Here is a 27,485-nt window from a genome sequence, read left to right on the forward strand (position 1 = left end):
GTTCGCGTGAACACGCTCCCAAGTGGATCGTAGCCGTAGACCGTAGCAGCAGACCGTAACACGTTTCTTCTCAGCAGACGATTCATTGGTGCTAAAGGGCTGAGCGCTTGCAGGCGGCCTTGGGTCACGCTTATAAATAATTGCCCTTAGACGGATCAACGCCAGTTTGGAATAAATTTTGGACGTATCATAGCAGTTTACCAATGCTGTAAAAACCACCCCCAATCATTGGTCTCGAAGAAACGCCTGCTTCAAAAATCCTCCGTCATGTAAACTAAGTTATATAGCTCTGTACTAAAACACAGCTGAGTATACAAATTAACAATTCTTTTTTAATACATGCCAGCACGATTTCCTATTCACACGAATGCAACTCTGTGTCAGGAGCGCCCTTTGTTTTGATTTTCCCGCCATTATCTTTGGAATTGTCAAATTTTGTACATGCACAGTAGGATTGTAAATTGTTACGATTTGTTTTATAAAGTGGGTTTTTAACAAATATTAATTTATTATCCATTGTAAAGCAATGGCAGACTCTCCAAGTAATATATGGTTGTGTGGTGCTTAAGAGCGTATGTAAAAGATTTCTCTATCGGCAGGTGAACCAAGGGCCAAACGACAACGTGTGGACAAAGCAGGGCGTTTTGCGGCTTTGGAGCGCCTGAAAAAGTTAAAAGGTACCAAACACAAGTACGAAATTGAAGAGGAAGTAGACAATGTGTACGAAGTGGTGGATGAGCGCGAATATGCTAGGCGGGCGAGAGAAAAATATGGTGCTGATTGGATTGAGGAAGGTAGGGATTTTGATAGAAATAATTTGGTTAATTGGATGCGTACAAATCTATTTAATTTTCAAATTGCAGATGGCACAGGCTATGCAGAAGATGGACGCGACTTTTTCGAGGATGAAGATGAGTACTCCGAAGAGGAAAGCATTGATCAGAAGGAAAAAAACAAAAGGAACGCAAAGAAACGTGCACGTGACGGTGGTGAAAAGGCTATCAAAGGAAAAGGTTCTATACGCAATCTATTCAGCAATGCTGTGCCAAAGAAAGCGCAGGTAACACCATTGGCAGAAGATAATATATTAGCGGATATATTAGGCGAATTACATGACGGACCCAAAAGTTCCACATCTAATGGTGTGCAAGAAATATCTAGTGCTGAAATAAAAGCAACAAAGCTATTAGCGCCAGCTAGAATATTAACGAAAGCAACACGAAAATCCGATGCAGCACTTACCAAGGAGTATATGAACAGTTTTATAAATAATATAAAAATGTCCGAAGCAACAAAAAAGCACGACGAAACAAGCGATGATGAATTGCTTGATCGTATACTGAAACCGAAACCAACAGTGGCTAATAAAAAGGTGGCTGTAGAAAAAGTATCACCTAACGCTGATGTCAAAAAGGAGATGGAAGATACGGTACCACGCAAAAAACTTAATACAGAAGTCAGTGTAGAGAAGCCAGTGGTAGTAGAAAGAAAAAAGGATGCTCATATAGAAAAGCAAACAGCGCCGACAAAAGAAACGCCAGCTGAAACAACCGCATTTCCTGATGATGATTTGGATTTTAGCTGTCTACAAGATGATAACAACAAATTTGAAGAACAGCAAGCCGCCACTGTAGTCGAAACAAAAAGAAAGTCACCCAAGAAAGTGCCAGAGTCAAGACTTGCGCCTGCTAAAGATGCTGATGATCTAAAGAGCTTGTTAATCAGTTGGGAACAAATATGTCAAATGGATAAGTTTGAAGAAGAAATTACAACCAGTGAAAGCACTACAACAGCGAATGCAACAACGGAGGATATTCTGAAATTTTGGTACTGGGAAGCTTGGGAGGACGCGAATAGATGTCCAGGTGAAATTTTTCTTTTTGGTCGCACCGCAGAAAGTAAGTCGGTGTGTGTACGTGTAGAGAAAATCGATCGCATTTTATATTTGCTACCAAGAAAATATGTAAGTATTATAACTAAAGTAGGTATACAAAGTTTATCTTTACAGCGTTTAATCCATTTCCGTATAATTTTTCATATCCCCAGTTACTTGACCCCATCACCAAAGAACCAACAGACAAACTTGTACAACTAAGTGATATATACAAGGAATTTGATGAGGATATTTCGGTTGAGCTTAAATTAGATGGTTTTCGTTCGCGTAAAGTAACCAAAAATTTTGGTTATCATTCCATTGGCATTGATGTGCCACAAGTTTGTGATTATATGGAGGTAATATTTACTTTAGCTTTTAGTTTATTGTTGAATTTTTATTTAACCAAGTGCATATAACGCAAACTTTACAGATACACTATGATGGCAAGAAACCAGCACCAAATTTAAAGAAGAAATACAATTCAATTGCCCACATTTTCGGTGCTAATACCACAGCATTGGAACGTTTTCTGCTCGACCGCAAAATTAAGGGTCCCTGCTGGCTAACACTCAAACAATTTCGTAAAAATTCAGCACCGATAAGTTGGTGCAATACTGATGTCAGCGTGAGCGAACCCAAGCTAGTTATACTTAGTGAAGATGTGAAACCCCAGTCGCCACCACCAATCACACTGCTAACGCTTAATGTACGCACAGCCCTTAATTCGAAAACTCTAAAGAATGAAATTTGTATGATTTCAATGTTGGTGCACAATCGTTTTCATATCGATCGACGCGCTCCACAACCTGCATTCAATAGAAGTATGTGCGGTATAACGCGCCCCGTTATGGCTGCATGGCCTTTTGATCTAAAAGCGAAATTGGCACAATTTAAAGCAATCAGTGTGGCAAAACATGATAATGAACGTAGTTTGTTAATGTGGTTTCTGGCAATGTATCAGCAAATTGATGCTGATTTAATAGTAACATTTGATGCTATTGATTGCCAACTGGATGTAATAACAGATCGCATTGCAACACTTAAAGTACCGCAATGGTCACGTTTGGGTCGTGTGCGCTTATCTGCGTATATGAGTGGAAAGAAGTGGTTGGAATACTTTGCTGGGCGTATGGTTTGTGATGTAAAACGTACAGCTGCTGAGGAGAAAATCAAAGCGCGTTCATATGATTTGCAAACACTGTGTCAAGCTGTATTGGATATCAAAGAGAACGAACGTATGGATGTGAATGATGAAGATTTGTTGCAAATGTTTGAAACGGGTAATTACATTGTGAAGCTCCTTAAAAGCTTTTTATTTGGCGTAGGATAATTTCATTTAGGATGAAGGAAAAACACTCGCAAAATTGAGCCTACAAACCTTTTGGTTTGTCAGTGTTAAGAGCGTAAATAACTAAACTTGTGGAAGGCACAGAGAAAAATGTGCACCTTAGTGATTTAAGACTAAGATTGCTTTAATTAAATTTACGAGCTAATAATGCAAATAGAAAATGAGGGATCGTTTATATAAGCTTATTTTATTCATACCTAGTTGAAATCTTTGCGAGCCATTCCATTATTGAAGGTGTTCTTTAAAAACTAAACTTATCTTTGTGTTCTACTTTCAGGTGATGGTGTATTAAAATTGATAACGCTCACCATGCAAGATTCAGCCTATATACTACGCATGATGTACAAACTCGACCTTCTACCACTTGCATTACAAATCACAAATATTTGTGGTAACACTATGACACGCACTCTACAACATGGTCGTTCTGAGCGTATTGAATTCTTACTATTACACGCATTCACTGAGAAAAACTTTATTGTGCCTGATAAAAAGAAGCGTGATTGGAAAGATCATAATAGTACAATAATTGATGATGGTGGTGAGGGTAATGATGCGCCAGCAGCAAGCACTGGCCGTAAAAAAGCTGCCTACTCAGGCGGTATGGTGTTGGATCCTATTCCAGGCTTATACGATAAATATATATTACTTATGGATTTCAACTCATTATATCCTAGTATTATACAAGAGTATAATATATGTTTCACTACCGTACAACAACCATACAATACTGAAGATCTACCACAATTACCGGACTCCAGTATAGAGCTTGGTATATTGCCGCAACAATTGCGTCGTTTGGTACAATCACGTCGTGAAGTGAAAAAGCTAATGGCCAGAGGTGATGTATCAGTTGAGCAGATGAAGCAATATGATATACGTCAGTGGGCTTTAAAGATTACTGCTAATGCAATGTATGGTTGTTTGGGAGCTGGACATTCACGTTTCGCGGCACAACACTTGGCTGCATTGGTAACACATAAGGGTCGTGAAATTCTAATGAATACAAAGAGTTTGGTACAGAAATTGAGCTATGAGGTAGTTTATGGTGATACAGATTCTATTATGGTAAATACGAATATATTGGATTTTGATCAAGTTTTCACAATTGGCAGTGGCATTAAGCAAAGTGTAAACAAAATGTATAAACAAGTTGAATTGGGTATCGATGGTGTCTTTAGTTGTTTGCTGCTATTGAAGAAGAAAAAATATGCTGCTGTTAAAGTGGAGAAAGATAAGAAAACTGGTAAGTCCAAAGGGTAGTCTAAAATTGTTTGAGAAATTGGGCATATGAGATAAAAATAAGTTTAGCATTTAACCGCGGCTCCATCCGCTTAAAGAAATTAAAATATAAATTTTCTTTGAACTAAAAATCTAAAATAGCTTAGATATTTTCCATGACCCATTTACCAAATATTTTCGAGTACGTTTGGCTTGTGGCGGAAAATCCTGACTTAATATCTAATGAGTCTACACACAGGCCATGGTTTTCTTTACGCATTTTTGCATAGAAGGGCCTTGAGAGAAACTGAGGGTGTGCATGGTGCATGTAGGGATTATCGCGAAAATTGATTACATGTTTTGAGTACTCGGACATAAGGGATTTAAGTAGTTGGCGTAATATTTGTTGTGGTTAATAGGTTTGAGGTAGATGGGCTCTCTCTTCTAATCTGCGGTTTAATAATTGAATAAGTATGGATTATTCTAGACGGAGGGTGGAAATATGTTGTCAATTTGGATAGGGTGTATGGGGGTTATTTTAATTTGGCGGCAGCAGTGGTGTGGTAGTAGCGTGCTCCGCCTCCCCCACCGCGGATTCTGGGTTCAACTCCCGGGCATAGTCCCATGTAAAATTTAGAAAAAAAATGTTTCCAATTAGAAAAAAGTCGCGCCGATATGTAGAGAAAATATTATTTTAATTCGCATACAAATTTTTATTAATACTATTGCGCGCCGTAGCGCCCAAGCAGGGACACATGCACTCCCTAAAGTCCAAATAACTTCTAGATTTATCAGAAATTTAACCATACTGATAAAATAAAGAGAAAAAATTAGGTCTAAATAACCTTCTATTACCTCTTTCTATGCCTATCTTTGCGCCTTCCTTTCAGAGCTGGGTTTGCAATGCTTATTTTTATAGTATTACAACGAACTTATGTTAGTCTAGGTCTGATTCGCTTTGCGGACATTTCGCTTCAATCTACCATAGTATAGTGTTAACTACTTTGTACTCTTTACTTTATTTATTTATTTATTAAATGAACAATAGCAATAAAATTACTATTCTACATACAAAAAGGAGCGCTAGCTTTCGGCTCGACTCTTTACTTTAATTTTTAAAATAATTTTTATTGAGTTTTCGTGTTAACTTAAAATTTTTGAATAACTTCAAAAAAAGAAAATTCTAATTAGTTGGAAATATTTTAACTAAAAAAAATAAAATAATATTTTTAAAAATAAATATTTAAATATTTGGTTAACCACCAAATATATTGGCGATTCTACCAACGGACCTAAACTTTTATATAAGTCTATATGTGATACAATCACTGAATTTGACGCTTTACGTATTGCAAAACTGACCAATACAATACCGCAAATAAAAGTGCAACTAAGTGACGTGCTACCAAAGAAAATTTGTTTAAAGTTACCTGGACCAATTAAAAACTATCTACCGGTTTCAGCAAATGTGCACACGGTCCTGCTCCGAATCATCACATCCTTGAATGCTGTTTAATATAAATTTTAAAAGTATATTCAGTGCATTTTCATACAACAATAACAACCATTAAAATTTAAATAAAAAATCAAAAATTGAAATTAACAGGATAAAATACACATCTATCTACCCTCAACATTTGTGCGGCACATCTGTTAACGCTAGTGAAAAGAACTCAACAATTAAAACAAATATCGAACAAGATGAGTGCCGTTATGTGATATAGAAGAAAGAATCAAAAAAAAAAAAAAATATTTAAAACAACAGCCGCTGGAACTAAACAAAAATAACTTAATTAATTGTTAAAACTTTGATAAAAATAATAAAATAGTTAAAAATGCAACAAAAATATTGTGAAATAATTAAAAAAATTTAATTTTTGAGTAATTTTTCGCAACACATTGCAACATATTTTTAAGTTACGCAATATAAAACACTTAAAACGAGAAGTGTAAATACGCTAAAACTCATTTTTAAAAATAAATGCCAGATCAAAACAATACTGCCACTGTTTCAAATACAACCACAGCTGTTGAAAATTGATCCAGCACTACTCAGGAAGTTTCATCTACAAATTAGTACCACTAACCTCTCCCTACATTTCATTCGTATTTTAACATTCAACAAGCAACATCGTCATATAGTGTACCGTTTATTGGAACCATTCATGATCTTTAACGTCCTCTACACAAATAAGAGCATCATTATATTTTAAAGCCATTGCATATTTAAATTTATCAATCAACTGTTCCATAGTAATAAATCGTAAATATAAATTTTAAATAATTTTAACTTTTTCTAAATACAATTTTTATTTTAATATTAATAGGCGTGCTCTGCCTATCACACCGTATGCCCTGGGTTCAACTCCCGGGCAGAGCAACATCAAAATTTTAGAAATAAGATTTTTCAATTAGAAGAAAATTTTTCTAAGCGGGGTCGCCCCTCGGCAGTGTTTGGCAAGCACTCCGGGTGTATTTCTGCCATGAAAAGCTCTCAGTGAAAACTCATCTGCTTTGCAGATGCCGTTCGGAGTCGGCATAAAACATGTAGGTCCCGTCCGGCCAATTTGTAGGGAAAATCAAGAGGAGCACGACGCAAATTGGAAGAGAAGCTCGGCCTTAGATCTCTTCGGAGGTTATCGCGCCTTACATTTTTTTTTTTTTTTTATTAAATTAAAATTTCAAATTTATTTTAAGATTATTTTTATATCTTAAAAATTTTAATATAAGTTATTTAAATTTACTTATTTTTTTATATAAAATTAAATATTGTATTTAAATTGTTAACTCCCTTTCCAAAGAAATTCTTAAATATTTTCTTATTTTCAAATATTTCATTTAAATTTGTTTTCATGTGGTTCTACGTTCACCAATACGAACTCGTAATTTTACAAATTCAGAAAATCAAAATAACAACTATACAAATAACACAATGACTCACAATCCAACTCAAGATACTCAAGATACTTCAACACAAGATAACTTTACAAATTTTCCGTCTACTAAATTTATTAAATTACCACAATTTTGGCAAGATTGTCCTGATGCCTGGTTTTTACTTGTTGAAGGACAATTTGAATTTAATAATATCACTGATGATAATTTAAAATTTCAAAATGTTCTAGTTACCCTTCAACGATATACTATTTCAAAAATTTTTGAAGTTATTAACCCTCCTCCCCTTTTCAATAAATATGATACAATCAAAAAAATTTTATGTGAAAGATTTTCTCTTAGTGAAGAAAAACGGTTAGAACAATTATTTTCAAAAACTGAATTTGGTGATCGTACACCATCTGAATTATTCAGATTTATGAAATCACTTATAGGTTCTGGCTCCATAGTTAGCCAAGAGTTACTCTTTAAATTGTGGATTCGTAAATTACCACAAGAAATACAAATTCATTTGACTTCCAATAATAATCAAAACAGAGATGAAATTATTATTTTAGCTGACAAACTTTTTGATTTAATCAATAAACCCCATTTTTCCAAATCTCCTGTAGTCTCAAGTATAAATAATAATATTTTAGAACAATGCGTTAAAAATTTAACTGAATTAACTACGGCTATTTATCAGAATTTAAATAAAATTTCTAATGATATTAATCAATTACAAATCCGTTCAAGATCTAAAGATAGAAATAGATATAAATCTCGAAATTTTTCAAGATCAAGAAATTTTTCAAACAATCGTAATTTTAATTCACAAACAACTATTTGTTGGTATCACAAAAAATTTAAGAATAACGATCTTAAATGTATACCCCCCTGCAATTTTAATCAAAACCATGATTCAAATTACGAACAAAATTTAAACTGAAACAATCCATTATGACGGTGACGGATAATGGAACTATTATTAAACCTACTCGTCGCCTATTCATATTTGATAAATTCAATAAACTTAATTTTCTTATCGATACCGGTGCAGTTGTATCAGTTATTCCCTTTTCTAAATTTAAAATTTATAAAAGAAATTCGGATCTTACTTTGACTGCAGCAAACGGCTCTTCAATTGAAACTTTCGGTACAAAACTAGTTAAAATTGATTTAGGTTTAAGAAGAGATTTTGAATTTCCATTCATTATTGCGAATATTGATACACCAATTTTAGGAGCAAACTTTTTAGAAAAATTCGGAATTATTGTCAATATTAAAAATAAAGAAATAATGGATTCTACCACAAACATTAAAGTTGCGGGATCTTCTGGATTTTCTGATATTTTCTCACTCAAAATTCCTATTGTCGAAAATAAGTTTTCAAAATTACTTAATGAATTTCCATCTATTACCTGCGAACCAGATTATACTAAAAAAGTTAAACACCATACGGTTCACAGGATAGAAACAAAAGGTATTTTACCATTTTCGAAACCCAGACGTCTTGATCCAATCAAACTTAAAATTGCTAAAACTGAATTTGAATTTTTAGTTAAAACTGGTATATGCAGACCGTCAAATTCTCCTATTGCATCTCCACTTCATCTCGTTCCTAAAAAAGAACCAAATGATTGGAGACCTTGCGGAGACTATCGAAGACTTAATTTTATTACTACACCAGATCGGTATCCTTTACCACATATTCATGATTTAACAATTGATTTAAAAAAACAAACAATTTTTTTCCAAAATTGATCTTGTGCGTGCCTACCACCAAATTCCAATGGCAGAAGAAGACATTCATAAAACTGCAATAACTACCCCTTTTGGAATGTTTGAATTCGTAAGAATGCCCTTCGGTTTACGAAACAGTGCTCAAACTTTCCAACGCTTTATTAATGAAGTATTTTCTGATTTCGATTTTGTATTTACATACATTGATGACATTCTTATTGCCAGCGATAATGAAGATCAACATATAAATCATTTAAAATCAGTTTTCAAAAGACTTGAAGAATATAATTTAAATATTAAACCTTCAAAATGTACTCTCGGTGTAAATAAATTAAATTTCTTAAGTTACGAAATTTCAGGCGAAGGTATTAAACCATCTTTAGATAGAATTGAAATCATAACAAATTTTGAAAAACCAATTTCTATAAATAAATTACAAAAATTTTTAGGTATGATAAATTACTGTCACAGATATATTAAAATGTTAGCAACAGAACTTAGTCCTCTTCATGAAATGTTAACACATGCAATTAAAAACAAACTCAAACAATTAAATTGGACAAATGAAACCACAACAGCTTTCGAAAATGTTAAAAAACTTTTTGCTAAAAATACTTTACTTACACATTTCGACAAAAATGGTACTTTATCATTAGCAGTAGATGCATCAAATGTTGCTATTGGAGCAGTTCTTCAACAAACTAGCAATAATATACTAGAACCCTTAGCTTATTTTTCAAGAAAATTAACTACAACAGAAACTAAATATTCAACATTTGATCGTGAACTTTTGGCAATTTATAATTCAATTAAACATTTTAAAAATTTTCTTGAAGGTAGAACTTTTACAATTTATACTGATCATAAACCTTTAATTCATGTTCTAAATTCTAAAGTAGATAGATCTCCTCGTCAACTACGTCATCTTGAATATATTGCTCAATTTGCAAATGATATTCAATATATACGTGGAAAAGACAACATAGTTGCCGACACACTTTCCCGTATTCCAGAAATAAATGCAATTTCAACTCAAGATTTAAATTTGGAAACTTTATATAAAGAACAACAAACTGATACATTTTTACAAAAAACCATTTCTGATTCAAATTCTAAAAATAATTTAAAAGAAATTCATATTCCAGTTATTAATTTAAACATATGGTGTGATGTTTCTCTACAACCTTTTCGACCTTATGTTCCACATTCTATGAGAAGAATTATATTTGACAAAATTCACTCATTATCTCATCCAAGTATAAGAACAACTAGAAAATTAATTCAAAATAAATATTATTGGCCTAACATGCGTAAAGAGATTAACGATTGGACTTCATCTTGCATCAATTGTTAAAAAATCCAAAATTTCAAGACATACTAAATCTCCTATCCAAAAAATTCAAATACCATCAGGCCGTTTTGAACATATTCATATGGATATTGTTGGACCTCTTCCAGTTTCAAATGGAAATTGTTATATTTTAACAATTATTGACAGATTTTCACGTTGGCCTGAAGCTTATCCGCTTAAAGATATTTCAACAAATACTATAGTAAAAACTTTTATTCAAAATTATATACCACGATTTGGTATACCATTAAATATTACAGTAGATCAAGGTTCACAATTCACCTCAAAATTTTTTACAAAATTAACTAAACTTTTAGGTTCTCATAAAATTCATACATCTCCTTACCATCCCCAAGTAAATGGCATGGTAGAGAGATTTCATCGAACTTTAAAAGCAGCAATTATAGCATCAAACGACTCGGTTCATTGGTCTGACATTTTACCATTCATTCTACTTGGTTTACGAACTTCTATTAAAGAAGATTTAAAATGTTCATCTGCTGATCTTGTTTATGGCCAAACACTTAGAATACCTGGTGAATTAATTATTTCAAATAGTAATAAAGAACATGATTTTTTTAATGACGCTCTTCATAAAATAAGAGAATATTTTTCGCTTGTTCGTTCTAAAGTTTTTCATCATAACAAAGAAAATTTGTTCATTCCTAAACAATTAGAAAATTGTGAGTATGTTTTTGTTAAAGTTCTTCGTAAATCTAATTTAAAATCACCTTATGAAGGACCTTTTAAAGTTATCTCTAATAAAAATAAATACAAAAATACTATTAAAAATATTTCAATTGATTTACTTAAACCAGCAAACATACTTATTAACACTAATTTAAATACAAATACATTAAACAACAAAAAACAAAAAAAGGTTACATTTAATATTAATTAATAATTTGTTTGTTTCAAATTTTCTTGGAGGGGGAGTAAATATAGTGTTAACTACTTTGTACTCTTTACTTTAATTTTTAAAATAATTTTTATTGAGTTTTCGTGTTGACTTAAAATTTTTGAATAACTTCAAAAAAAAGAAAATTCTAATTAGTTGGAAATATTTTAACTAAAAAAAATAAAATAATATTTTTAAAAAATAAATATTTAAATATTTGGTTAACCACCAAACATAGCTACTAGCCTACCGAAGTCTAAATCCTGTCGTTTTTTTACAGGCGCTTTGATCAAAGTTCAGGAACAAAAAGGTCTAGATATTGTACGTCGTGATTGGTCGCAACTTGCCATTATGGTCGGTCGTATTGTACTCGATGAGATTCTCTCAGAGAAGCAACTCGATGAAAAATTGGATGCAGTGCATTCACATCTTGAAAAAATAAGAGGTCAAGTGGAAACAGGTGCTGTCCCTTTGCCAATGTACATTATAACCAAACAGCTATCAAAGGCACCCACTGAATTTAATAACGCGGCATCTCAACCACATGTGCAAGTAGCATTACGCATGAACTCGACACGCAATCGACGCTACAAAAAAGGAGATATGGTTGATTATGTCATATGTTTAGACGGCACCGATAATGCAGCCACACAACGGGGCTATCACTTGGATGAAGTAAAATCGAGTGAAACATTAAAAGTGGACACCCACTATTATTTGGCGCATCAACTACATCCGGTGGTGACGCGTATGGTGGATGTGCTCGAGGGCACAGATGCTAGTCGCGTAGCTGAATCACTCGGTTTGGATCCAAGCAAATTTAGAGCGGCAGCACAGAGGTAAGCCTGCAATTTAGCTTAACAGTTTTTGTTCATTATTATACAGTTTATTTTTTTATTACTTTCACACCTAGATCGCATCAAGAGCGCACCGAGGATACAACTGGAGAATCGTTAGTAAAAACTACTTTACAAAAATATCGTGAATGTGATAAATTTAAATTTGTTTGCATTGCATGCAAATCGGAAAATCTTGTTGCAACCGCTTATCGTCCAAATGCGTCGCACACCTACGATCCGGTGTTACAGAAATGTGCTAATAGCGATTGCAACACTGCACCATATCAATATATTATTGCTATACGTAATCGTTTATTACTCAGCATACGTTCGTATATAAAACGTTTTTATCAAAATTGGCTTGTCTGCGATGATCCATCATGTAATCAAAATACACGTTTCTATACACATGTAACGCGGGGTAATCGTCCTGTATGTCCATTTTGTAAAAATGGTTTGTTAGTGCGTCAATATTCGGAGAGGAATTTATATCAACAGTTGAGCTATTTTCAATACATGTTCGATTTAAGCAAATATCAACATAAACGTAAGTAAAACTTAAGTAGATTAAAGGAAGTGAAATTATTTTATGTTGCAAAATATCTGCTCAGTTTGGTGAGAAATCTCACGGCTTACGCGTAAAGACTTGCTCGAGTTTATTTACTGCATGGTTGAGTTAAAATAAGAGATGCAGTTCGAAAACAAAGGAATGAACAGGCGGACTTATTCTTCTTAGTTGGCGCTTTATTGTTTAAAAGGCTTAACCGTCCAAACAAAGCCGTATATTAGCTTGTACATTTTAGTAACTGGAACCAATTAAGAAGCAAAGGATTTTAAATCATTTTCTACTTGGGGTTTTCATTAAATACTCAGCTGAGCAGAGCTCACAGAGTACATTAATTTTGTTCGCATAGCGGGAATCCGTAACGGCATAAACTATTCGAGATAGATATAGACTTCTCTATATGTGACCCGGCCTATGAAAAGGTGGCTTATGACGCAAAAAAAATGTTTCCCCTTTTTTCCGGGTTTCGAAAGTTTATATTTAACCTCTGTTTCTAGCAATTTCTTTTTTGAGTCATAAGCCACCTTTTCATAGGCCGGGTCACATATCAAAATGATCTGGGCGAAAAAAGAAATTAATTTAGCCATTCCGTCTGTCCGTCCGTCCGACCGTCCGTAAACACGATAACTTGAGTAAATTTTGAGGTATCTTAATGATATGTAATGATATGTATGAATATGTAAGTTCCTGGCCACTCATCTCAGATCGCTATTTAAAATGAACGAAATCGGACCATAACCACGCCCACTTTTTCGATATCGAAAATTTCGAAAAAACGAAAAGTGCAATAATTCATTACCAAAGACGGATAACCCGATGAAACTTGGTAGATGGGTTGACCTTATGACGCAGACTGGAAAATTAGTAAAATTTTGGACAATGGGCGTGGCACCGCCCACTATTAAAAGAAGGTAATTTAAAAGTTTTGCAAGCTGTAATTTGGCAGTCGTTGAAGATATCATAATTAAATTTGGCAGGAACGTTACTCCTATTACCATATGTGTGCTTAATAAAAATTAGCAAAATCGGATGACGAACACGCCCACTTAAAAAAAAATTTTTTTTAAGTCAAATTTTAACAAAAAATTTAATATCTTTACAGTATATAAGTAAATTATGTTAACATTCAACTCCAGTAATGATATGGTGCAACAAAATACGAAAATAAAAGAAAATTTCAAAATGGGCGTGGCTCCGCCCTTTTTCATTTAGTTTGTCTAGAATACTTTTAATGCCATAAGTCGAACAAAAATTTACCAATCCTTGTGAAATTTGGTAAGGACATAGCTTTTATGTCGGTAACTGTTTTCTGTGAAAATGGGCGAAATCGGTTAAAGCCATGCCCAGTTTTTATATACAGTCGACCGTCTGTCCTTCCTCTTGGCCGTTAACACGATAACTTGAGCAAAAATCTGTATATCTTTACTAAACTTAGTTCACGTACTTATCTGAACTCACTTTATCTTGGTATTAAAAATGGGCGAAATCCGACGTATGACCACGCCCACTTTTTCGATATCGAAAAATGAAAAAAATGCCGTAATTCTATACCAAATACGAAAAAATGGATTAAACATGGTGATTGGATTGGTTTTTTGATGCAAAGTATAACTTTGGAAAAAAACTTTGTAAAATGGGTGTGACACCTACCATATTAAGTAGAAGAAAATGAAAAAGTTCTGCAGGGCGAAATCGAAAGTCCTTGGAATCATGGCCGGAATACTGTTCGTGGTATTACATATATAAATCAAATATCGGTATCCGACTGATGATGTTCTGGGTCACCCTGATCCACATTTTGGTCGATATGTCGAAAAGGCCTTCACATATACAACTAAAGGCCACTCCCTTTTAAAACCCTCATTATTGCCTTTAATTTTGATACCCATATCGTACAAACACATTATAGAGTCACCCCTGGTCCACCTTTATGGCGATATCTCGAAAAGGCGTCCACCTATAGAACTATGGCCCACTCCCTTCTAAAATGCTCTTTAATACCTTCTATTTGATACCCATGTCATACAAACAATACAAATACCCATGTCATACAAACATACAAATTCCAGGGTTACCCTAGGTTCATTTTCCTACATGGTGATATTCCCTTATTTTGTCTCCAAAGCTCTCAGCTGAGTATGTAATGTTCGGTTACACCCGAACTTAGCATTCCTTACTTGTTCACTTTACTGAGGTTACTCTTGAGAGAGCTGAGCTTCACAACCCTTGAAGGGTGGCTGTGACCTCTCGTTAATCTGGTTTCATAATACGAGGCTATCTGACTTCGGGCACCCCAGAACTTTTACCAATCTAGGTAGCATAGATTATTGTTTGCTTATAACTTAGTGATTACCGCCTCATTCTATTTATATTTCAGATGTGCCACTCACTGCGGAAACTGAGGCTGCCTACCAATTGCTCTTCGACACTGTAAATAAACAACTTGAAAAATCTGCTTTCTGTACAATATCATTGGCAAAAATATTTAGTCATTTCAAACCGCTAGAGCAAAGTGATGAGATTTCACATAGGAAAATCGAGGTGCCGCAATTGGAGTTGCAAGTTGCGACAAGCCTAGATGACAACTAAACTTCTGTATGTAAACAGCAGCCAATCATTTTTATAAGAAGACACAAGTAATTCATAATTTTATAAGTACCTAGAATTTATATATAAAAAATATTCTTAAGGAGCTACATGCGTATTTTAATACCCACTTTTGCTTTATTAAGTAAAAAAACCTAAAAAAAAACAATGTTTAAAATTTTTACTTCATTCAAATCATTTTTTCGTGTTTATAAAAAACACAAATGTATAAAATATTGAAATCAACTTACTTATGAAAAATAAAAACATTTAATAAGCAAGTACATACTTAATACAATAACAACAGTATGGAAAACAAATATGTAGGTAGTATTTTCGAAAACTATATGATATCAACTTAAAAATCTTGATATTGGAAAATAACGAAATGATTCATTGAATATATCGGTAAATGCACTGCTAACCAATTCGTTTATAATTGGTTTGATGACGGGAAACCCAATTGGCCACATACTATTTATAACGCCATCAGCTAAATTATCCAAACGTTCACGTCCCTCAGCCAATGCATTGGCAACATGCATTTTCAATCCACCAATACGATCAACTTCAATATGCACCTTTAACAGCGATCCTTCTGCGCCCAAGCGCCGTACGCTCGTTGTCTGACTATAATCGTATAATGTCATATTCCACAAACCGCGTCGCTTCACTGGTGCACCAAATAATTTACCCGAAAATTCATACCAGCCATTTAAACTTTTTTCAGGAAAATATTGTGCATAAATAATGCGTTTATTATCGAAATCAGTACGATATTTAGTGATTGCTGAGCGCGTCCAGCCATATTCGGAAATGTTGCGTAAAATTAATTTGAAACCACCAAAACCACTCTGATCACCACGACGCAGTTCGACAAAGAGTGAACGATGTGGATCGAAAGGTTTGATGTTGTAGGCGGGAACACCTAAGAGAAAGGCAAGTAAAATATGTATATTATTTGATTAAACCGAACAAACCGACTTTGAAAAAACGCGAGTTCTTACCTTAATAAACTAAAAGTGATGTATCTATATGTACTATATTAATATAAAGGGTAATTTTTCAGAAGTTCAATGTCTAAGGACTTTATGACGACTATCATATAGCGTGACGTAAAACAACTATTGTAAATCAAGCATTGATTCGGGAACATCTATTAAATTTCTGCTTAGTTTAGTACCTTAGATCCCTGTGGATTGCATTAGCGAACTATAAAAGCTTGCTCCAATCCTGCACAGATATCCAAACCAGTTTAAAATTTTTTTATAAACGGTAACATCTAAGAAAGTTACATATAACTGAATGACAGTGAGCACAAATTACTTACTCGACCGAAGATCTCGGTTTTTCCTCAGAAGCAATGTTTAAAGAGGGAGTATGCAAAGTTGCATGCGGTTAGTTGAGAGTCTAACAGAAACACAGAAGGTAAGTCACTTTTGGAATTGCGTAAGATATTGGCACTTGTTTAAAAGCGGGCGTTGTCGTCAGTCGGCTTGTATAGTTATATAGGAATTCCCCACACAATATGTACATATTGTAACGAATTTTGGGCAATTCTGCTTATTTGCAACCTTCTACTAACGTTCGAATCACTAAACTGTTGAATAAATAACTCCACTATTCAATAATGCAAAATGGCCTTTATTAAAGTACTTCACAATAACACTTATACTTCTCAACAGATAGCGTGCTTAAATCAAACTGATTCGCCATGCCTCAGCTGCTGCTTTTATACTCTTTGGTTTCCTTGTTGACATATTTCTAGGCGTTTCTATTTCTAGAATTTGCTACTTTTTTACCAGCTATAACAACAGATGCTCGTTATAGCGTCTCATATGCGCGTGTATATGTGAGTGATACTTCCACCGATGATTGCCTACTTTTGGGAGTATTTCAGATATATGCATGTGTTTGTGCTGTTCTCTCCGCTGATTGTATGGACATACATATGTGTATACATAATGATTAATTTGTTTACGTACATACAAGTGTGGCAGCTTGCTTTATTGTTGTTGTGGCTTTATTTACTTAGTTTCAGATTAGTGATGTGAGTTGTCACTAATATTCGTCACAATATATAATAGCATAAAATGCTAGCTTCAACAGCCAACAAAGCTTCTTGCACATGTTCTGTACAATACTGTACGTTTAAAAAATGAAGTACTTGCCATACAGTTTTTAAAATTTACCAATTTTTGACAAAGTTTTCAATATTGATAAAAAGAAAAATGGACACTAACAAATTTTTCATAATAAAAGTTTAGAAGTTTTTTAAATTTTTTAAAAATTTCCATATGGAAAATTTGTTTGAAAATCTTAAAAAAATTGGTTTTTTATGAAAATGTTTCGAAATCAATTTCAAGTTTTGCCAATTTGGTAATTCTATACGACAGCATGACACTCTTAATACACATCCAAAAATATCGGAAGGACAAAAGACGCGGTTTGGTCTCAAATTCGCGAATCCGAAAACAGAAATAAAAAAATTACGTCTGTGACGAGATATTTGTAAAATAAACTGCAACTTTTCATATGGTTGTTGTAATGTTGTTATACACAGAAGAAAATGTTGTGTACAAAGGGATTTTGCACGGATTTAATTTTTGGTGGACCGCCCAGGGTAATTTTTTATAAGCGGAGCCGAAGGCCGCCAATGCAGGAAGCTGTTCAGCGCAAAAATACTAAGTACCCCCGGTTTCGGAGGGACTCGGGGTCATTTTTCGTTAATATCTTTTGAATTACTCCAAATTTTTGTTTTCCGTTCGGATTCGCGATCCTGGCACTAAGATGCGTCTTTTGACACCCCCCTCGATATTTTTGGACGTGTATTAAGAGTGTCATGCTGTCGTATAGAATTACCGGCAATTTTTAAAAAAAGTAAAATAAACAATTTGCATACCCAAATTGTGTATGTAATAACAGAATTTGCTAAGTCTTTGACAGTTTTTCTAAAGTTTTCAAATTTACAATTTTTTCGCAAAATGTTCTAAAATAATAAAAACAAAAATAACCCTAAAAAATATTTAAATATTTTTAAAAAATTTTAAAGTTTTATAAATTTTGCTTTAGGTAACTGCTTTTTTTTGTTTTTTTTTTTTGTAATTTAAAACAATTGCATGCTCGAAATTTTATGAGAAAGGTTTAAAAAATTATTCAGTAAAAATTTTCACAATTTTGTTAAAAATTAAAAACTAAACAAAAACAGGTTCAAACATTTTTATAAAAGTATATAAATAATTTTTTTTTTTTTAATTTTTTTAGCTTTTTTTCTAAAAGTTTTTTTTACTAAGATAGTAAAAAGACATCCTTTTTGAAATTGTCAAACAATTTAAGTTAATTTAAAATATTTCGAATTTCGCTAAAATGGCAATACTCAAAAGTTTTTTGCTTAGAAGTTTTCTAAGCAAAAAAACTATATTTGTCACAAATCTCTTTGATATTTGTAAAGTTTTTGCTAATTTTGTCGAAGCTCTGTAATTTTTAAGAAAATCTTTAAAATTACAAAAATGTATTTAATTTTCTGATATAAACATTTTTATCAAAATTTAGTGATTTTTTTTAAGTCCTGTGAAATCAACCACGATTTACATTTTTAAAGGTTTACTAAAAAAAGTTTAAATTTTCTACACATATTTTTGAAATTTATAAAAATCTCAAAAAATTCTGGAACTCTCTTAGTATTTGGAAATGATTCTAGAACTTAAGGAAATCTACATACCAACACAAAAGTTGACTAAATATTTTAATCAAAATATTTTTTTTATCAAAATTTTGTAGATTTGAAAAAATGTGTGGAAGTTTTAAATCAAAAAGCTGCAAGCCAACTCAAAAATTTACTTATATTCTGATCTAAATATTTTTTATTAATATGTAGTGAATTTTTTTTAAGTTTCGGTATTTGGCACAATTGCACATCCCACAAGCTCACTAAATTTTAAATCATAAAACTTAAGCATATTTGCAAAAATTCAAAAATATTTCAAAAAATTGTATTTAAATTGGTTTGAAATTTTCTAGAGAAAAAAAGTTCATATTAACGGAAAAATTTACTTTATGTTCTTAATATTTTTATTAAAATTTGGTAAATTTTTTTTTAAGTTTTGTTAATTTGCCCACAATTGTAAAACTCAAAACTTTACTAAGAACATTTAGATTTCTAGAATTCTCAGTTTGGAAATTTTTCTAGAACTGAAAAAATTTGTATCCAACACAAAGTTTTATTTAATAAGCTGAGTGAAATATTTTTATTAAAATTTAGTGAAATAATTTTCTAGTTTTTCTAATTTGGCCACAATTTACTAGAAATTAAAATTTTTGTCACGAATTTCTGAAATTTATAAACATGTTGCGTGCTAGCAAATAATATTTAAAAAATATTTCACGTCGTACCCGCAAGAAAGAATATCATAGGCACGCTACATAAAACCCTTATGATACTTCAATTTAGAGCTTTTAAAAAAAGGCACCCTTTATAATAATTTTTCAATAATAATTGTAATAATTTTTATTTTTTAAACGGTTGTATTTAGCTTGACAGGCTGGTTGGCTGCCTGGCACGAATTTTGTAATTGAAATTTAAGTAACTTCCCGATAAGCTACAAGGTTGAAACTTGGAATATAGTTCAGAACCCGGTGACAATGCAATAATAAGAAAAAAATCGCCGATAGGTGGCGCAAGGATCGAGATATTCACAAAAATCGTATTTGCGGTCCGATTTGGCTCATTTTTGGAACACACAATACATACAAGAATAGAAAGCGACCTATGAAAAAATCGCCGCTAGGTGGCGCAAGGATCGAGATATTCACAAAAATCGTATTTGTGGTCCGATTTGGCTCATATTTGGAACACATAATACATACAGTCCGGTAGAAGTGACATCAAAATATTTTGGAGTTGGAGGGGGGACAAGCATACGTGGCGCAGAGTCGAGTAAAGTCTTTGGAAGGATTATGTATTGAGGACTTAGATTGTAACAAATTGTCAGGAAAGAGTCCTTGTAATAATGAGTCACTAAATGAACTAAATAGAATGAGAAATAATATGCAATTAAATAAAGACTAAAAACTTGAAAATAAAATAATTAAAAAAAATTTTTTAAGTTAAACGGTTTTATTGAAAACAATACTTACATGAAATAATAATAATACTAAAAGCTAGAAAATAATTAGGTAGGTCCTAGGTACTAGTCATCACACTCCTCATCAATCTAGGACGTTGATCAGACAATTAAATAAAAGCGTTGCGCGCGTGAAATTTCTATTTATTGTCATATATAAGACCAACCGAACTTAAATAAGGTTATGCTACGCCTCACATTTTTAGAAATTTCACGCGCCCAACGCTTTTATTTAATTGTCTGATCAACGTCCTAGATTGATGAGGAGTGTGATGACTAGTACCTAGCACCTACCTAATTATTTTCTAGCTTTTAGTATTGTTATTACTTCATGTAAGTATTGTTTTCAATAAAACCGTTTAACTTATAATTTTTTTTTTTTTTTATTATTTTACTTACCTAATTAATTTCCATATTTAAAGTTTTTTAATTAACTTTTCTCACCTGTCGGATAAAAGGCACGTAAATCGTTAAACACCTCTTTCATACAATCATCAAAATCGCTGCTACCCAGCTTACATCTGCCTAAAAGGCGTGTAAAATCGTCATCTACCGTTATTTGACCTTGACCATTTACGCCAAGATTTATAGTAGCACCAGTTATTGCTATCGCCATTAGACTGCATTGTAGCAACAATTTGGACATAAATGCTAGCAGGGATACGCGATTAACACGGAGGTCGGGTTGCGCATGCGCAGCAGTTACTCTGTTTATATGATTGCTGTTGTTGCTGGAACGATTACTACGTGCGTGTGTATAACTAAAATTGCTACTTGTGTGGTTGTTATTGCTGTTGTTGTTGGACATTGAAGATATTTTTTTTTGTTTAGTAAAAGCCAAACTTTTCGTCGGGCAGCTGTTGCTGATTTTGTTTGGAAGCTGTAGACAAGAGCTGAAAATCTAAAATATTTAATTATAAGATGTTACTGATGTGAATGCGATTACATACGTGCATATAGATATTTGTACATAGTTTGCTTAAATAATAGAGATTTTACTTGTTTGTTTATTATTTTAGACAATAGTTATAAGACGCACGTACGTGCATATTATCAATGTATTTATCAACTTTAAAACCAAGTTAAATTTGAAAACAGTCTCACTTAATTTTTGGGATGTTGAATTACAGTTTTAGCATGATTTAATGCTTGTATCTACTAGAATGACCACTGCCAATAGTATACTTATTTAGTTAAATTGCAATCCATTTGGCTTCTGACATTTGGCACCACATTTTAAATTCAACTAGTTTCAAATAATCCTCTTTAAGAATACTGCCCGCCCTTCCAGAGTTTTTTTTTTAGCACCTAGATGCCCCAGGCCCAGGGCGATTTGTGGCGATGGAAGCAGCGTAAAATCAGATCTGAAGTCGTTGGGGAGAAGTGCGACATGCCCTAGAGGCACGAACGAACCTAACCTTCTTCAGGCTGAATTGTTACTCTCCTGATGAGCTTCTCACTACGCCAGAGATCCAGAGTAAGCTTCCAGCAAACACAGTCTCTAACGTTAGATAAATATTGTTTTACATTAGAATTGTAATGTTGTTGTCAATAATCAGGTTTGAATTTGATTAGAGAACGATTTGAGAACCACTATTAATGCGATGTTGTCACAGGATTTTGTTTTTCGAAATTTCAACCCCTCCTTTGCGGTTTATTTTTGATGTGCACTACATGAACAATTGGGGTAAGTATGTACGTGACCCTGCTTTTTTTTGGACAGTTAAAATATACAAAAAAAACTTTGAAGCAAAAAGTTGAAAACGAGCTGATGTGAATATTCCTTATGGTGGTAGCGTGGTGTGGTGGTAGCGCGTTCTGCCTATTAAACCGAAAATCTTTGGTTCAATCCCCGAGCAAAGCAACATCAAAAATTTAGAAATAAGTTTCTAAGTAATTTACGTCGTATTTAGACAAGCAGGGTTGCCACCTAATATGCACCATTTCGGAAACGCTTCGAAATCGTCTTCGACACTTTTTTCGCAGTTTTAGGATTGCTTGCGAGTGCAAACCGGGACTATTTAAGGATTATTTTGAGACTTCTTTGAAATCATTTCGGGGCTATTTTGGAAAAGTTTCGAATTACCTTCGGGACTGACACATTCAAATTTAAATAATGACCAGTACCAAAAAAAACACTACCAATTCTAAAATATTTTTTTTTTTAAGTAAAAGCTTTCAAAAAGTCCAGTTCGGACATTTCAAAAAATTTGCCGCTTCCGATGAAGGTTCAGATTCAAAAAAAGTTGACCGCTTCTTAAAAAGTTGAAGTTTTCGAAACGGTTGTTATTTTTGAACAAGGGGCCAAATCCAAAAAGTTGACCAGTTCCAGAAAATTGACCAGTTCCAGAAAAGTCACCGGTTCCAAAAAAATTACCAGCTCAAGAAAGTAATTTGTTCCAACAAGTAAGGAAAGCTAATTTCGAGTGTAACCGCACATTACATACTTAGCTGAGAGCTTTGGAGACAAAATAAGGGAAAATCACCATTTAGCAAAATGAACCTAGGGTAACACTGGAATGTGTTTGTATGACATGTGTATCAAATGAAAGGTGTTAATGATTATTTAAAACGTAGTGGGCCTTAGTTCTATAGGTGGACGCCTTTTCGATATATCGCAATAAGGGTGGACCAGGGGTTACTCTAGAATGTGTTTGTACGATATGGGTATCAAATGAAGGGTGTTAATGAGTATTATAAAAGGGAGTGGGCCTTAGTTCTATAGGTGGACAACTTTTCGGGATATCGTTATAAAGGTGGACCAGGGGTGACTATAGAATGTGTTTGTACGATATGGGTATCAAATTAAAAGTATTAATGAGGGTTTTAAAAGGGAGTAGCCCTTAGTTGTATATGTGAAGGCGTTTTCGAGATATCGACCAAAATGTGGACCAGGGTGACCCAGAACATCTTCTGTCGGGTACCGCTAATTTATTTATATATGTCATACCACGAACAGTATTCCTGCCAAGATTCCAAGGGCTTTTGATTTCGCCCTGCAGAACTTTTTCTTTTTCTTCTACTTAATATGGTAGGTGTCACACCCATTTTACAAAGTTTTTTCTAAAGTTATATTTTGCGTCAAAAAACCAATCCAATTACCATGTTTCATCTCTTTTTTCATATTTGGTACAGAATTATGGCATTTTTTTCATTTTTTGTAATTTTCGATATCGAAAAAGTGGGCGTGGTCACAGTCGGATTTCGGCCATTTTTTATACCAAGATAAAGTGAGTTCAGATAAGTACGTGAACTAAGTTTAGTAAAGATATATCGATTTTTGCTCAAATTATCGTGTTAACGGCCGAGCGGAAGGACAGACGGTCGACTGTGTATAAAAACTGGGCGTGGCTTTAACCGATTTCGCCCATTTTCACAGAAAACAGTTATCGTCATAGAATCTATGTCCCTACCAAATTTCACAAGAATTGGTAAATTTTTGTTCGACTTATGGCATTAAAAGTATTCTAGACGAATTAAATGAAAAAGGGCGGAGTTACGCCCATTTTGAAATTTTCCTTTATTTTTGTATTTTGTTGCACCATATCATTACTGGGGTCGAATGTTGACATAATTTACTTTTATACTGTAAAGATATTAAATTTTTTGTTAAAATTTGACTTAAAAAAAATTTTTTTTTAAAAGTGGGCGTGTTCGTCATCCGATTTCGCTAATTTTTATTTAGCACACATATAGTAATAGAAGTAACGTGCGTACCAAATTTCATCATGATATCTTCAACGACTGCCAAATTACAGCTTGCAAAACTTTTAAATTACCTTCTTTTAAAAGTGGGCAGTGCCACGCCCATTGTCCAAAATTTTTCTAATTTTCTGTTTTGCGTCATAAGGTCAACCTACCAAGTTTCATCGCTTTATCCGTCTTTGTTAATGAATTATCGCACTTTTTCGGTTTTTCGAAATTTTCAATATCGAAAAAGTGAGCGTGGTTGTAGTCCGATTTCGTTCATTTTCAATAGCGATCTGAGATGAGCACCCAGGAACCTACATACCAAATTTCATCAAGATACCTCAAAACTTACTCAAGTTATCGTGTTTACAGGCAGACGGATAGACGGACGGACGGACGGACGGACATGGCTAAATGAATTTCTTTTTTCACCCTGATCATTTTGATATATAGAAGTCTATATCTATCTCGATTAGTTTATGCCGTTAGGGATTACCGTTATGCGAACAAAGTTAAAACGTATCCGACTCCCAAAAAGTACCTGTTCCTAAAAAGGACCCGTACGAAAAAAGCAGAAGCTTTAAAAATTGAAAGGAGTTGATTACCCTTTGCTAAAAAAAGTCACGGATCGTAGCATGTACTACGGGCCCAGGCTTGTTGAATTTTTATGGATACATGTCGATTTCGGTGGAAATCCAAAAAAAAATCCACCAGAAAATCTACACGTGTTATTTAAGACGCATGATACGCCCACAACGCGCTGCATCTAGCTCTACAACCTAATGAATAACGACTCGTCAGTGACTTTATATTAAGGAAGTGCCGGTTGCATGAAGAAACGATTGAGAGCTTTCTGTATTCGTGTCCTGGCTGTGGAGTTTATGGCTGAGGCAAATAGAGGCGACACATCTGTCACAACTGGTAGCAGCCAATAAAGTTTGGTTCACTTGAAAATGAGAAAGCGTCAAATGAAATTTCAAAATCGTCAATTGTAGTTGAGAAGAGTCAGTTGTAAATGAGAATAGTTAATTGTAAATGCGAAAGCGTCATATGGAAATGAAATTAGTCAATTGTAAATACGAAAACGCCATATGGAAGCTATGTATGCCGCAACGTGCACAGGATAATAATAGTTGCTGATCTGTTCGCTATATCCACCGATTAATCTACATATTGCAACGAACTTAGGGAAATTCCGCTTATTTGAAACCTTCTTCTAACGTTCGAATCGCTAAACTGTTGAATAAATCACTCCAATATTCTGTATTGCAAAATGGTCTTTATTAGACTACTTTGGGAGTGGTACAGCTATACTTCACCATTATACTTCACTATCACGAACTTCACAACAGCGTGTTTAAATCAAACTGATTAGTCATTCCTTAGCTTGCGCTGCTTTTATACTCTCGTTGCCTCGTCAGCATATTTCTCCAAAGGTCTAGATGTTTCACCTTCTTGAATCTCCCCTGCTTGGTTACCAGCAATATACATGTATATTTGTAGTTTATGCGTTTCTCATACTCATATGCGTGCGTATGCGCGAGTAACCACTTCGGCTGATTACTACATGTGTGTGTATGTGAGATATCTCTTCGTCGCCTTATATGTATGTGCATAAATGATGATTTATATGTACATGTACACCAGTGTGGCTCGTTTTAATGTTTTTGTTGTTGCGTGATTATTTACTAACAGCCTGGTGATGTCAACATTCGCCACAATATGTACATAAATAGTACAGGTATTACTATACATAAAATATACGTTTGTCAGTTTTATTGTAATGTTTCTTATGTTTTTACATTTCCTTAGAGAATCTCGATGTGAATCAGCGTTGGCGAGCAAGGTGCTAAATGGAGCACTTCCGTTTGGCTATTTTAAGCATCGGCTACCGCTGACTCGATTATCGAATGGCATGGCCTGTTCTCGCACACCAAAACTGAGCCATTTAAATCGTTCCCTGCTCTTCCAATCGTTGAAAAACTGACTTTACTGAAGCAGCGACAGTCCAGACATGATTATCGCCCCGAATAAATGAATGTACGAGCCTCTTGCATTTACATCTGACGCTTTCTCATTTCCAACTGTTATTCTCAAATGCAAATGACGATTTCAAATTTTTCATTTGATGCTCTCTCATTTACAAATGACTTTTCTTTCATCGCAGCGGCGATTTCGCATTTACAATTGACTATTATCATTTTCGTGTGACGTTTTCGAATTTAAATTTTACAATTTCTCATTTAGTATTGGAAATGGTGTACTTTCAGTATATAAGAAACTTCCTGCAAATAGGCCAAATTTAATTTCAAATGATTGACGCCAAATACAAAATGCATTTAAATGGACTCGAAATCGAATATACAATTGGACAAGTATTTAATTTGTTAGGTTATGCATTTTTACGTAATTTTTCATGGAATGCACTCTTCGAATTGCTTCACATTCCTTAATTAAATAAGACAAATATTTTTACTTTAAATAATAGCAACAATGGATTGCAGCATTCTTCCGCCCAAAACTCATTCTACATACACACAAACACAGACACACACAGTGTGCAATTACGCCAAAACTTGTATTTGTAAATTGCGAAAAAGCGATTGCGAACAAACACTTAAAATTACATATTGAATTTAAACCAAAACAAAAACAATTTCCCGACTTGGCGTACCCGTTGCAATCCCGTCTGTTGTAACCAAAATAGCAAAAGCACAATTCGCTGAAAATCGAAAACGGTTTATACGGCGCTCAATTTACGACTGAACGAAGTGGCAAATCTATTCAATGGTATAAGCGCCAAAAAATATTTTGTAAATGTACGAAAAAGTGTTGAGAAGAAGAAGAGGAAGAATTATGGAAAATTACACAAAAGAAGTATTCATAAAAATCTTTAAAGTATATTGGCGCAAAATTAAAACAAACAAGTAAAGGTGCCTAAATTCGGGTGTAACCGAACATTATATACTCAGCGTGAGCTTCAATTGGACATTTCATTTCAGATAAATTACTTTTCTACATAACATGTGGCACCGCCCGTTTAAAAAAAATTTCTCCCCATTTCCTTTTACAATAAAACTTGATAAGTGAAATATCATTGATTCAAAACTATTTTTTGCTAAGTTATAGCTTATTATTATAGTCTACGACCCTTTTAAACTTGTTTTATATCTAAGTTGCCGTGTTCTTTAACCGATCCTGTCCATTTTTCCTAGAAATATTTCCTGCTATAGAAAAAATTTGTGTACCCAATTTTATTGCGATCCGTTAAGTTTTCTTCGAGTTATGGCTCCCGAAACATAGAAAATTGCTTAGTCATAGGGGCGGTGCCACGCCCATTTTTTAAATTTGAAGTTTTTCCTATTTATTGT

The 27,485-nt window shown here is 33.7% G+C and overlaps 2 protein-coding genes across 2 annotated transcripts; one reads left to right on the forward strand and one right to left on the reverse strand.

Moving 5' to 3' along the window:
- Positions 1–403: 403 nt before the first annotated feature.
- On the forward strand, positions 404–15,475 carry PolA1 (DNA polymerase alpha catalytic subunit). The gene is made up of 9 exons (XM_067757802.1): positions 404–542; positions 600–794; positions 864–1,963; positions 2,047–2,232; positions 2,307–3,156; positions 3,502–4,470; positions 11,592–12,150; positions 12,225–12,697; positions 15,093–15,475. Exons 1-9 carry the CDS (start codon positions 527–529, stop codon positions 15,302–15,304), a joined length of 4,560 nt encoding a protein of 1,519 aa, XP_067613903.1. The 5' UTR covers positions 404–526; the 3' UTR covers positions 15,305–15,475.
- Jhbp16 (Juvenile hormone binding protein 16) lies at positions 15,332–26,916 on the reverse strand. The gene is made up of 3 exons (XM_067757810.1): positions 26,789–26,916; positions 20,869–21,325; positions 15,332–16,229 (listed from the first exon to the last, which is right to left on the reverse strand). Exons 2-3 carry the CDS (start codon positions 21,230–21,232, stop codon positions 15,655–15,657), a joined length of 939 nt encoding a protein of 312 aa, XP_067613911.1. The 5' UTR covers positions 21,233–21,325; positions 26,789–26,916; the 3' UTR covers positions 15,332–15,654.
- Positions 26,917–27,485: the final 569 nt, after the last annotated feature.

The sequence above is a fragment of the Eurosta solidaginis genome, chromosome 1 (genome assembly GCF_040869045.1).
Source record: "Eurosta solidaginis isolate ZX-2024a chromosome 1, ASM4086904v1, whole genome shotgun sequence".
Classification (NCBI taxonomy): domain Eukaryota; kingdom Metazoa; phylum Arthropoda; class Insecta; order Diptera; family Tephritidae; genus Eurosta; species Eurosta solidaginis.